A 13615-nucleotide genomic window follows, 5' to 3' on the forward strand; every position below is an offset into this window, starting at 1 on the left:
AGCTTTCTGCAGAATTGCTCATATATGTAAGAGTGAAAGACATAAAACTAATTGTGCACATTTATATCCACACACTCTTACAAAATTTTGTCTAAATAGTACCTTAATTAAATAAGCATGTTATTATGATGTTTCTATCTTTTAACATCTTTTCCAGTGGACCTCCCCTGGACTGAAACTAATAAAATTTTGTCAAACATTCCGACTTGTTATGCTAAGTCAATTACTTATAGGACTTAGCATAGAGCTTCAAAACTCAAACCTTAGGAATGACTTCCTATTTATCTTATTCTTAACTTTATTCTTATAACGAAATTTGCTATATCACGCAAACAAAACAGGCATGGCTGTGTATGCATTCACATGTTGTCACTTTAGAGTCTTTCTTAACATACGCCCTTTAGTGACAAATCCTAATACTCACTATGGTCCCGTCTTAGTATCATGCTTCCCCAGAAATTAGGAACGCATTCTTACTTTAGTCAGCTTATGGAGAAAATATTCACCTTAGAGTATCAGGATAATTATTAATCCACCTTTACTTTATAAAATGAATCATAGTTACCCATGAACTTAGCATCTTAGTTTCCTTTGAAATCACGTTTCAAAACTTGTAGACCCATTACAGCCTATTGCCTTGACTCCATCAGAAAATTGCCATGATATGAATTGTTCAAAATTCACATCCATTAATCTTAAAAATAACTAAGGCTATTACTTTTGTGCCCAAAACTTAAAATTATCATTAAACATTACATATCTCCGTCATGGTTAAACAACTAATGTAAATCCTCAACAGAGTTTGGATGAAAATTGGAGAAAATACTTATGGCACGATATATATAATTATATATATATATATCATCTCAAGTTATAGATATAGAGAAAACTTATCCTATATCTCATTAAGATTTTCTTTTCTATTTCCTTCCTTCTTTGTGAGCTTCCATTGAATTCTAAATAATCAGAATATTAGAAGTGTCGGCCCTTAAACTTATCTGAAATAATTCACAACTGTAGCTCTTTTACTATTTATCTTGGCACGACAAAAAACTATACCACTGATCAGCTTTCTTTGCTATCCTAGCCCACCCCAGTGGTGGCTAGTTAATGAACTAGAGTAGCAAAGCTATGATTAAATTTTCACAAAACAGCGGTGGCCAGAATCATGAACACAACCATACTTCAATCATCTCTGATCCAAATTGAACTAATCCACAACAGCGGTGGCCAGAAAATGGATAGAACAACAGGACCTATGAAAATTATCCCGTACCCTGCGGTGGCCAGAATAAAGAATAAAATCACACTTATTTGAGACATTTGGCTTTCTAATCACAATGGTATTCGAATAATTATGTTTTAGCATGATAAAATTGCTCCTAAACTAATTTAGTAATCATATACAATGAAATGCAAATAAGCGCATGATAACAACCCTACGTTGGTCTGACTATAATCACGCAATAAGTAACAACTTACATCACCAATGGGGAAAACAAGCGAAACTTAGCTGAAACTCATAATTAAAACAACGGTGGTCAGATTTAATTATAAGTTTACTCTAAATAAATTTTTCCATTGGTTCCATTTATTTAGAGGCATCTCATAGTATATTGGTGTATAAGCACCAGCTAGTATTTTATATTTAAAACTTTATACTTAATTTTGCTCATTAGCTTATGAACAATGAAATATTACGGAGAAATTTATAATAAATGTATCTTACAAGAGCAATTGTTTACTAGCTTTATTAATTGGAGCATCTTATGAATTGATGAGACATTCCACTCTCCCCTTCGAATTTGTGGTCCAAACATGAGTGTGCCACATATTCGACAAGATCTCATCACTTATCTCATCTAATTCTCACGTGTTAAAATATTCATGATAATGTTATGGAAATTTCTTTTGTAGAGAAACAATAATAATAACTTAAAACTCGATTATATAAAAGATAATCACTTAACTTAGAGAAATGTACTCATTAATATTGAAACGAAGGTTTCATCAATAAGTACATTGATATCATCAAACTTAATGTTGAATCTACTAACTAATTCTAAATGAAGCTCTCTACTATATGAACTTCAACTTATTTCTATCAACTAATTCTAAGAAAAACTCCCCCGACCTCATGGATCTCTTATAGATTGATTAATATAATGCTCCACACATGAGTCGGAGAGATTAATTCCAAAAATCTTAATCTCATAAACTATGTCCAGCATATAATGTATGTGCTTTGCCAATCCACCATGCCGATTATAACATACAATGGTTAATCTATTGATGAGGTAACTTACACAGACTTGTCTATGACTCATCTCAATTAAATAGAGAAAGCTACAAGCAGTCTTGTCCTCCTCATCATCAAAAACTCCCCTTATGCCATCGGAGATTGAACGCTTAATGATTCCTTTGGCAACCTTATTATCCTTCTCCCATTGCTCTAACTTGAAGTGATACTCATACATCTTCTGATCATAGTCCTCAATGCCAGAAGCAGGAGGAAATGGCTTGACTGTATAGAGCACATAATCTTTTTTGAAGAACTTATAGAGCACATAATCAAGCTCCAGAAACTCGAGAATGCCTTCTATCATCTTCTTCCATAAAAGAAAGTCAATGCCATTAAATTGCTTAATAGCCTTCATGTAGCTTGCGTCTGAAATGATAAAGCCAAATAATAATATTTAGACAATATCATAATCTTATGACTTAGAATCAGCATGAGTGGAAAAAATTCTAAATGTCTTAATGTGCTGATAGTGCAAGTACTTATGGGAACAATAATGCAAGTGATGCATTATTTAATCTTAAAGCACAAAAATAATTCATGCACTTCTTATTAATCTAAGACATAGCTTATTATGATGGAAAATCACTTAAGCTTGAAACTGGCAAAACTTAAGACTTATTTAAATAGTGCATAGTCATGATGGCAAATAGAATTGCACTAAGATTATCAGAGCTTAATAGATTAATAATATCACTCATGAAATATGTACATTGTACATATTAAAATTTCCCAAAACTTTAGCTTAACTTAATTTCTAAATTTAATCTTAAGTTCATGATGAACATATATTCTCAAGATGACAGCGGAAGCATAAGGTTGCAAAATAAAATTATTCCTACGAAATTATTCTTGAGATTTTAGCTTAAAATCAATTTTCCAATTAATAATTAGAAAATTTATGACAAATAAATTTAGGAAATTATGAGAAAATTTTATTGCAGCAGAACTTAATCTTATAACACCAAAATTATGGAAAATATCACTATTCATACTTGAGAAATATCTATCATAGATAAATTAAGCATTAAACTTATTTGCGAAATAATAAACAATAGACATTTCAATTATGAAATGAATACTTATGAGCATTAAATAAACATAAGGCTGATAATTATAAGTGCAATAGTAATTAATTAAAGCCTTTAAACTTAAATAGTAATAACTAAATAAAGCCTTTAAACGCGAACAATAACTTAATTAAAACTTAACTCATCAAAACATTAATGGAAAAGGCTTTAAACATCAAGTGGGCTAAAAGCTCATAAACGACCCAAAGTCAAAAACTGGCCCGTAAAACTCCCCTTGAGCGCGGCCCAAACTGCGCACACGGCCCATTTGGCCCATGTGCCCACAAACCCTAATGTAAAGCGATCTAGACCGTCCGTGCGATCTGATGGCTGTGAGCTGTCGTCACCTCATATGCGATCTGATGGCTATGAGCTGTCGTCACCTCATATAAAGCGGAGAAGGGCTGTCTGAAAAACCTAATCCCTTCACTCCGTCTCCCACCTTCTCTCAGCCCGAGCTGCCGCCCTTCATGTGCGCCACGCGAGCAGCTGCTCTGCTGGCAGCGCAGGCCGCCGCTGCAGCAACTCAGCGCGCCGCACTGCGGCTCAGGCCGGCCGCCGCCTGGCGCCTACAAGCCACCGCCTCAATCCACGCGCGCGAGTCCCGTGGGACCCGCCGCCTGATTCGCGGATGCAGCGCGGGCCGCGCGCGCCGATCTGCGCGGGCGTTGCGCCGCGTGGGCCACAGAGCCGCCGGCCGCGTGAGGGCTGGCCAAGATGCGCCGTCACGGAGCTCGGCCGCCATGACGCCTTGTGGGCCCTCTCGCCGGCGTGCCGTGCGAGCAAGTCGCGCGACATGCCGTCGAGGGGCTCCACCGGGTGTCTCTTTCGGCGCGCCGGTGACCATGCGCACTCCTGTAAACTCTGGTAAGCCACTGATGCTCACTTAGGATTAGGGTTAAGAAAAATTTGGACTTTTGCTTAATTTGTCTTTATTTGCCCAATCCTCTCCTTCTCATTTCTTCCTGATGCAAGAAAACTCATGGATCTAGCTTCAATTTTGCGGAAATTTAACTTAAACAGAGGCTTAATTTTGGGGAAAAACTTAGTACTGAAACCCTAGATCCCTAATTGCATAATTCCTTAACTTAATCATGAAAATTTGTCTCTGTCTAACCATGTATTAGCATAAACATTAATGATTTGCATCTAATCCGAGACACTTAGTATTAACAGATCAAGATTAAACTTAAACTTGACCTGAATCGAATTAGATTAGATCTAATCTCATGATCAGAAACATAATTAACCATGATTTAGATCTAATCATGCATGATTAATACATAAAGCTTTTCTGCATGAACTAATTGCATCTAAAACTCAAATCAAAATTAACTGTGCCATAAGATCTAATCTGCACAGTCATTGCAACTTAAACCGACAACAATAGAGGCATGAACATGACTTAAAAGAAGGTAGATCGTGCATGAAGAGATCCAAACAGAGATCAACAAAAGCTTATAACATAATGGCTCTTGATTAGGACCATGACAGATCTAAGAAGGCTCTTGATACCTATTGCTAGATTTAATTAACCATAGACAGGATCTTAGCTTAGCCTAATCATGATCACTAATTAAAGTTAATGTGGAAAACTTAGATTAAACTGACCAGAGCTTTTCGATTCCATTATTGCCTCCGTAGACGTAGCAGTAGAGTTGATGTAAGGTAGATCGAGGGACACCGTGCTTCCAAATCTTCCAGCACCTTAGAGATTGGTTAGGTTAGGGATACGCTAACCTCGACGGCTTAATTCGCGAGTAATCGCGCTTAGGGAAAACCCCTGGTTTTCTCTTTGTTATATAGTGCTGTTCGCGAGTAATCGCGCTTAGGGAAAACCCCTGGTTTTCTCTTTGTTATATAGTGCTGTAGGCTTGGGGCCGGGCCCTTAAATGGGCTGAGTTTGCCTCCCGATCAAAAGCAACTAACAGGAATTAATAATTGGATTAGGATTGGGCCTTTCGGCCCAATTAGATCTGACCGAGGTCAATAATTCCAACTCTTGGTTGTGGGTCCTATCAGTTATAATGCACTCATTGCAATATGAAGCAATGAGAGTAGAAACTGGTGGTAGAAAATTATGCGCCTGCTTTTTGCTAGCATCTGACGAGTCGGCCGCTTCCTTCTCTCTCATATTTTCTCTCTCAAATTGGACTTGGCCGGCTCTTTGCCGCTTATAACACTTCTTACTGAAATATATTCCAAAGCATCTCGCGGGCCGACGGTCACCGGTGCTAAGTGCGAGCCTGGCCAAGTGCCCTTGCCGACGCTAGTGTCGGAGTCGGAGTCATATATATATATATATATATATATATATATATATATATATATATATATATATATATATATATATATATATATATATATATATATATATATATACATATATATATATATACATACATATATATATACATATATATATATACATATATATATACATACATATATATACATATATATATATACATATATATACATATATATATACATATATATATATACATATATATATATATATATACATATATATATATATATACATATATATATATATATATATATTCCGATGCATCTCGCGGGCCGACGGTCACCGGTGTGCGAGCCTGGCCAAGTGCCCTCGCCGACGCCAGTGTCGGAGTCACACCTCGTTCGTCGGAGTAATGACAAACCTAAAAGAGTTACGGAAAGTGCGATGGCGATGGCGACGATCAGTGGGTCACCAAGCTGACAGCGAGGCGGCAGCCAGCGCCAAACCGCGCACGGCCGCATGCAACCAGCGAGCAATCGAGCCGGCCCCTCCCCTCGCTGTGGCCGTGGCCGTGCCAGCGGGCGGCATATCTAGCCGTGGTCCCGGTCGCACGTGAAGCGAATATCGGCGAGGATCCCTTCCCCGGCTCGCCAAGCCGCCAGAAAAAGAAGAAGAGCTGCCCGGCCGGCTGCGCGCGATCTCTGCGCCCACGCCGCATGTCCCCGGGGGCGGATCCGCCCGCACCCGCACCCCCACCCACCGCGCCCCAGCGAAGCTTCTGCTGGAGCGGATCGCTCCCCGACGCCGGCTAAATCGCGCCCCGGATCCCCGGGTAGATCGCCTCTGAGTTGTACGCGCCGGGGCCGAGATCCGCCTGATGCTGCTGTCCCGGGCTGGCGTGTACGTCGTCGTCGTTGCGGCAGGCGCATAAACTAGCCGGCGTCGGCGTCCGGTCCGTGGTGGCCCGCGCCGCGGCCGTGGGTGGGTTTCTTTATGCTCCGCGCCCGCCGTGTCGGGGGCGGGCACGCGTCGCGCCGCGGTTGGCCGCGGCGGCCCCCAGGGAGTTGGTGCGGGCGCCGGGCAGCACGCATTACGCAACGCAACGAGCATTTCCAGTCCAGGTCCTGGGAGGCTGAGCTAGCAGATCGAGCTGCTGCTGCTACCAGAATCGCACAGGATTTTATTTCCAGGTCCCGAACCCGCCATCTGCAAGCAAAGGGCACGCGGAATCACACACACCATGCATACATCGCAGGTCAAGAATCTCCAAAGTGTATCGCCGTCGCGTGCCCAAGATCGATCACGATCTGCTAGGTCATGTGGTGCCAGTCGGTACTACTAGCACATTGTACCAGTGTTCGATCTGCGGTTTATATATGCGCGCGCAAGGCCCGTCTTCTAAAGTTGGCTTTGTTCCTACGCTGATGGTCAGGTGAGGGCGTGAGGCTCGAGCTCTACAGGTTCAGTCGTTCAGACGACGCGCGGAATCGATTCCCAGCTCGAAAAGCACGCGCGCCTACATCTACATGTGGGGTGGCACACGTTCCCCATCTCCTCTCTCTCTCTCTCTCTCTCTCTCTCTCTCTCTCTCTCTCTCTCTCTCTCTCTCTCTCTCTCTTATCCTCTCTACCGCGCTGGATGGGTGGCCTCGCCCCAACCCCAAGTCGTCGCGCGCCGTCGACTCGTCGTCCTAGCGCTGGGCGCCGTGCAGCACGCAGTATTATTATTATTATTATTCTGAAGCTACCGTCTTAATAACTAGATGTTAGGTGCTTAATTACAACAGCGCTAACGTGGGCAGAGTGACCTGGGCGCTATGTGACAAAGCGGAGGATCACTGTCTCAAATTCGCCTAAGCCATCCTTCTCATTTCTTGGATTGGATCCACCAGCACCAGAGTTTGCACCCCAGCTGGAGGGAACAAAAAGGGCCCATGCTGCTTGCCTTTAATAATTCTTTTCCTCTTTTCTCTCTTTCTCTCTCTCTAATGGTGTTCCTGTATATCTTTGAAACGTCAGCAATCAGCATAGTAGGGAAAGTAATTCGATCTTTAAATGATAATGATGCCATTAACTCGGTACCAACGATCTCCCCAGAAGAAAATTTAGTACCTCTGTCTTGAGATCTAAGGAATTTGGGCTATCCACCTAGTTGATCTGAGTATATGCAAAACTTGAATCTTGATTGATAATAGACAATCCAAATTTTCTTTTGATGACTAGGGTCGTTAGAGCTCAGCTAGCAAACTTATCAAGAAGCTCCTTGATAGTTAATTAGACCTTCTTGTTCTATATTTATGCTCTGGTATATAGTGGTATTGCCAGGAAGTAAATGGGACTATATATCTACATGTAAACTAGTACTTCTCTAACTAACCAGCAAGGGGGTTTGATGGCAAAGATCCTAGGAGATCACCAACAACCAAATTAAAATGAGCTGCTCCTTTTTATTTAGTTTTGTCTAGATTTTTTCTTGCAAACGATAGGGTTTTGTGGCACATGGTATTAACTATAATCTAAAGAGGCCAGACCGGTAGACGCAATTTAAAACTTGAGGCAAGAAAAGCTTGGGAGGCCAAGTCTCCCTTTTAATAAGAGGGGGGATATATTTGCCCTGCAAGGAGATCTCTTCCCCTTCCATTTTAAAAGGGTCTCGTGCATCATCCAATCGATCTCTCTCTCCTCCGGCCCTCTCCCTCTCCTCCACCTAGCTTCCTTCATCTTGTTCTTCCAAGTCTTCCTCCTAAGCTAGGTCTCTTCGTTCTTGGATATGAGTGGGAGCAACTTTGGGGACAGCATGGGGTGGAGCAGTAGCGGGAGATCGTCGTCTGGCTCCAGAAGGGGCAAGAGAGGCGGCGGCAGCGGCGGCGGCGCCGACAAGCCCAAGCAGCCGCAGCGCGGGCTCGGCGTCGCGCAGCTGGAGAAGATTAGGTTACAGAGCGAAATGGCCGAGTACTTCCATCCTCTCGGCCAGCCCCCCAGCTTGATCCACAGAACAGGCAGCCTCAACTTGGTAAGTGATCGCGTCGCCTTTGCGAACCGCTTCGATCCCTTCTGTGCAGTTTATGATTAGGAGTCCTAATTTCTTGTGCTTTTGGGAATGGATCGATCTAGCAGGAGGATGCACGGGCGTCGACGTCCTCGCTGTCGTCGTCGCCATCTTCCTCCTTCTATGCTACCGCAGTCTCATCGCCGTTCCCAGTCCATCCAAACATTTCGGTACATGGACACCTCTTCCCCTGGAACGATTATTAGTTCTTTAGGAAGAAATTGGTCTGTCAAAAGTTCAGATACATATCTAGCTTCCAACATGAAAGATGGATATATATAATCCAAATGGGACTTCCTTTGATGCATATGATTCGGTGGTTGTCTATATTTGACATAGGAAACATGCATGTGAAGATAGTAGCAATTGGTCCTTTTAATTTCCCGAACACACAAGAGGGGGGTTTTCAGTATTGTCAGAGATCAACAGTGAATTGGTTGGTCTTTCGTTTGTCTCAGAAAATTCACCGAAGAGCCATGCTTTTGTCAGTTTTCATTTGAGTTGCATGCGTTTCTAGCTAAGTTGGCACAATAGCTCTAATTTTTTCCTCTTTCCATGCAATTCATTATTTGTCGCCTAGCTTTTTCTTGTTAGACCTTTGATCTCTACCTACACAATGTGTTTTCTTTGTCTGTGTGGTTCTGAATGTGCATGACAATCCAACTCCTAAAAAGGAGCATATCATCTTCTTGTGCACCTTTCCATCGTTATACTTGTAGCCTATAAATTATTGTAACACCAAGATAGCGTTCTTACATTATTTCTGACTTCATCATGTAGACGGCATATGGTGAGAGAGGTGGAGACCTGCGATATGGTGAATTCCAAGCTCCCATAATAAGGTATGGTAGTGTGACCTTATAAAATATTATCACCTGCATGCTCATCTCTTGCTGAATTTGAGATAAGTCTCACTAGCTTACAATAGCTTGTGATCAAGCTCTAACTAACATTGCTGAATTTACAATTATGTATCAACAATCAGATCACCGAGCAGCAGTGCAATCTATGGCGCCCCACATTATGCACATCCTAATAACATCACATTGCCACTCTTTGAACCACAGGTACGTGTAGACCATTATAAGTCTAAAGCTTTGAATATGATGATGTTCACCCTGGATGTAAGCTATATCCTACCATTACTGTTTATACAGTTTTCTGATTAACACGCTTGGATGCAAAACTTTGGTAGGAATCCACTCGATTGAGGGGACATCATGATAGAAGTCGGTCAGCTGATTCAACAAGTATGAACTCTGATGATCCTCAAGACGTCGACCTTGAGCTCAAGCTATGATCCTAAAATTTTCCTCCTTTCCCCTCTCCTTCGATGCGATGTGATAGCTATATTAGATAGTCTTGATGGGCCTTTTCACTTTGTGGTGCAATAAGTTTCTGAATTGGTGCCACTAGCCAAAACCAAAAGGACTTGCCGTCTTCTGTAATGCCTACCACCAGAAGAGAGGAATAGTAATGCACCTTTTTTTTAATCCAAGACATGCATGCTGTGTGTGCATGCATGGGCATGGGATCTGGTGATCATATCTAGCAGTTATTCTTATTCTTATTGTACTGTGAAGCATAGATGTGTTGACTCCTGCCTGCAACTGCAAGCATACACTGACACAGTTCGTACATGGTGGTTATTAATTTATGCAACACAAATTTCATCATTGCTGAGATCAGAGAGAATGTTCATATGTGTATGCACTTGCATGCATGCCAGCTGAATATTTTGATCCACAAGCACAAGATGGAACAGAATAATAAATAACTTTATCTGCATTATCTCAGACACTGCACAGCTGTCTTTTGTACTACTTCTAATGCAGCTCGCTTCTTCTCTAGATCAGACGTTCTATTACTAGCTAGTTTCTTCATATTTGTACTTCAATCATCTTTCCATGTGCACCAAATAAAAGGAGGCTTCTTGATCTACCTTGGCATACAGAATTATATACCGTAATTTGTCTATTGATCATGCCTTCAGTGTGGGTACTCTTTGCCTAGGCGACAGATAAAGATACTCCATAGGGTTTCCTATATACTGACCCTAAGTTATCACATTGTCACACTTTCGGACTTCAAATATATCACTACAAAAAATCTGGTGATCCATGACGATTGAATTTCGTCACAGATCACTGAAAAACCGTCATAAAACAGTATCTATGACGATCTCAAATAACGTCATGTATTGAGCGTCACAGATCACACATCGTGACGTTTCTTAAATTTTCGTCATAGATTGCTTGATCCATGACGTTTTAAAACCGTCATGGAATATCTCCGGGGCCCCTGAAGCCCAACCCAAGCCCGTTTTCTATGACGAAAATTAACGTCACGAACAGTATAATTTTCGTCACAGATTCTATTGCCATGTCACACATTGATGACATGGAGGATGACATGATTGTTGACTTGGCGATGACATGGATAGCAATGATGACGTGTAAATTGAGGTGGTCGATGACATGGCCGGTGACATGGAAAGTGGTGCTAACGTGGCGGCTGATGTGCACGATGACATTGCATTCACAGCCCATTTTAAAACTTGAGCCATTTTTTCAGCCCATAAAAGATCAATTTTGGCCCAGTTTTCAGCCCTTTTATTAGAATTGTCATTTCAGACCAGAAAACATACTAAAATATTCAGCCCATTTACCACAGCATAAAATCAAATATATCTCATATTTACATTGAGAAGCACATCAAAATAGCAAGTTACATGTTGTCATCTAGTATCAAAAGCAACACATCAAAACAAAAATAGAAAAGGTTCTAGCATTTGCCTCAATTTTTCCAATCTCTTCACACGGCTTGTTGCTTGTTCCATTTCATCCTATCATGAAAAGAGCACATTGCCATGGAATGAATTCAGACAAATCATATGTATATTGTGTTTTGTATGAAAGGTATGCACTAGTCGATGATTATAAAGCATCGGAGCTCAAGCAGAAACAATCACACCAAGCTATCATATTAGTTCTAACTAGATGTGATATATCTGAACATGTTCAACAAGCAATGAGACAATAAACAGTAATAGTATACTTGTTTTCTATGTTAGAAACTAAGTACAGCTCGATAGGAAATATAGCAGCAGTAATAGTATAAATTATTTAGACGAATGGTTCAGTTCTAGGACTTCCAATAGTACACTGGGCATACAGAACTATTGGGGAAAAAGCAAAGGCACTATTAGATCTTTCCAAACTGTTAATGGTTGTCATGCTTAACATAGCAGCAGAGTTTCATCAGGAGTAATAAATTATTCATGTAATAAATAATAAAGATCATAAATCAATGAAACAGGACCAAACATATTTTCATTTTTAGGTTTTTCACTCTACTGGGAGTTATCACATTCCATGACATATGTGATAAGGACAAGAAAGGTTCAAATATTCAGAAACTTCTTACAGCATCATGTATTGGCAAATGTATCATTGAAGAGAAAAAAAGGATTCAGTATAGTGGTGAATGAGGACTCATTCTCATAACTGAGTCCCAACCTATCTGTATTTGGCACTAGATATAGTGAGTTATCACAAAGAGGTGCTTGCAGGTAAAAGATACTTAACAGAATGTCGTAGGAGAACATAAAATGGGGCTCAACATGCTGGTAGTTAACTGTCCTGCAAAAATGAGCAGCACATTCAGACAATGCAGAACATGGCTGAGCACTAGACTTGAAATCAGTGACAAGGCCGACAGATGAAGACATGTTATTAGATTCAAGGCAACATGCTATCCAATAAAAAAACACAAGCTACTAACAGTCTGGCACTAGCCTAATGCAGATCTGAACAACAGGATGAGGAGGGGATGAGGAAACAGAAGGAGAGGATGAGGAGGATGGAAGAACCTGCACAACCTGCCATTCTCTGACTGGATCGGAGGGGGGATGCGCACCAGCATCGTCGTCACGCAAGAGAGGGCCCCTGAACCGCAGCCATGGAAGGGGGCCTCCGCCCAGGATTCAGGCCTCCTGTGTCGGAGCTCCACGAGACCCACCCATGGGGAGCGCCGACAACAGGGAGGACACCCCGGGCCCGTAGACGACGGATCCGGGACAAGGGGTGGCGGATCTGGCACTGGCCACCGGAAGCCGACGAATGCGGCGGCCGGCAGGTGCGACCTCACGACCTTGGTGCCGATGGGCAGGGGAAGCGGGGGAAGAAGGGAGTGGAGGAAGGGGACAGGAGGAGCACGCGGCCTCCAGTGGCGTGCTCTCCACAGATCCGGGCTTCACCGGTGTAGACGGAACCGCCGGTGGTGAGGAGGAGATGGGAAGTGGGGAACTGTGGCGGCGGAGATGCGAGAAGGGGAGGTGGAGGCAAAGAAGGAGGCGTAGACTGGAGCGGTGGAGGCAGGGAGCTAGGGTTTGCCAGCCTATTTAAGCATCTGCGCATCAATCCGAATCGTTGGATTGGAGATGAACGGACGTAAGAAGCTGGATTCTGATGGAAAACGGCCCAAGCTAACTTTTTGGCCCATTTAACGTCTATATTTTTGTTTTTTACTTTATTGCACTTCTGTGAAATAATATATAAAAATAATTATTTATATACGTAAATATATTTTTTATATGTAATAGACTACATATAGGGTATTCTATAGAAGTTTCAAAAATTTTGGAACTGATTTATTATTTTCTATATGTTAAATGAATTTCTGGACGGTTATCAAAATTAGTTCCAAATTAACTACATGTAAATCTAATAGGATATGAAAAATTGTACAAAAACTATATTTAGACTTCTATGTTTCATTGCAGACCATGTCCAAGAGATAGGTGAAAAAATTTCATGGCCTTCTAGGGACAATTCAAAATTCTTTTTCCAAAGTACCATATAATAATCATCATAATATCTAACTGTGATCCAAAAAATCTACAAATTGGTGTGGCAACTTGTTTTTGGTTCATAAGCTTCCCAAAAA

The 13615-nt window shown here is 41.6% G+C and overlaps 1 protein-coding gene and 1 long non-coding RNA gene across 4 annotated transcripts; one reads left to right on the forward strand and one right to left on the reverse strand.

Moving 5' to 3' along the window:
• Positions 1-7737: 7737 nt before the first annotated feature.
• LOC120707600 (protein SPEAR3-like) lies at positions 7738-10344 on the forward strand. 3 transcript variants are annotated; one of them, XM_039992528.1, is made up of 5 exons: positions 7738-8632; positions 8734-8838; positions 9449-9510; positions 9654-9735; positions 9864-10344. In XM_039992528.1, the coding sequence occupies exons 1-5, from the start codon at positions 8390-8392 to the stop codon at positions 9966-9968; spliced, it is 597 nt and encodes a 198-aa protein (XP_039848462.1). In that variant the 5' UTR covers positions 7738-8389; the 3' UTR covers positions 9969-10344. The 3 variants fall into 3 exon arrangements, with proteins under 3 accessions (XP_039848462.1, XP_039848464.1, XP_039848463.1); XM_039992529.1 differs by having other exon boundaries at positions 7894-8632; positions 8737-8838; XM_039992530.1 differs by lacking the exon at positions 8734-8838 and having other exon boundaries at positions 7741-8632.
• A 968-nt stretch (positions 10345-11312) lies between these two features.
• Positions 11313-12382, reverse strand: LOC120710696. The gene is made up of 2 exons (XR_005689985.1): positions 12256-12382; positions 11313-11513 (listed from the first exon to the last, which is right to left on the reverse strand). It is a non-coding gene; the product is annotated as an uncharacterized LOC120710696 (long non-coding RNA).
• Positions 12383-13615: the final 1233 nt, after the last annotated feature.

The sequence above is a fragment of the Panicum virgatum genome, chromosome 5K (genome assembly GCF_016808335.1).
Source record: "Panicum virgatum strain AP13 chromosome 5K, P.virgatum_v5, whole genome shotgun sequence".
In the NCBI taxonomy this organism is placed as follows: Eukaryota; Viridiplantae; Streptophyta; class Magnoliopsida; order Poales; family Poaceae; genus Panicum; species Panicum virgatum.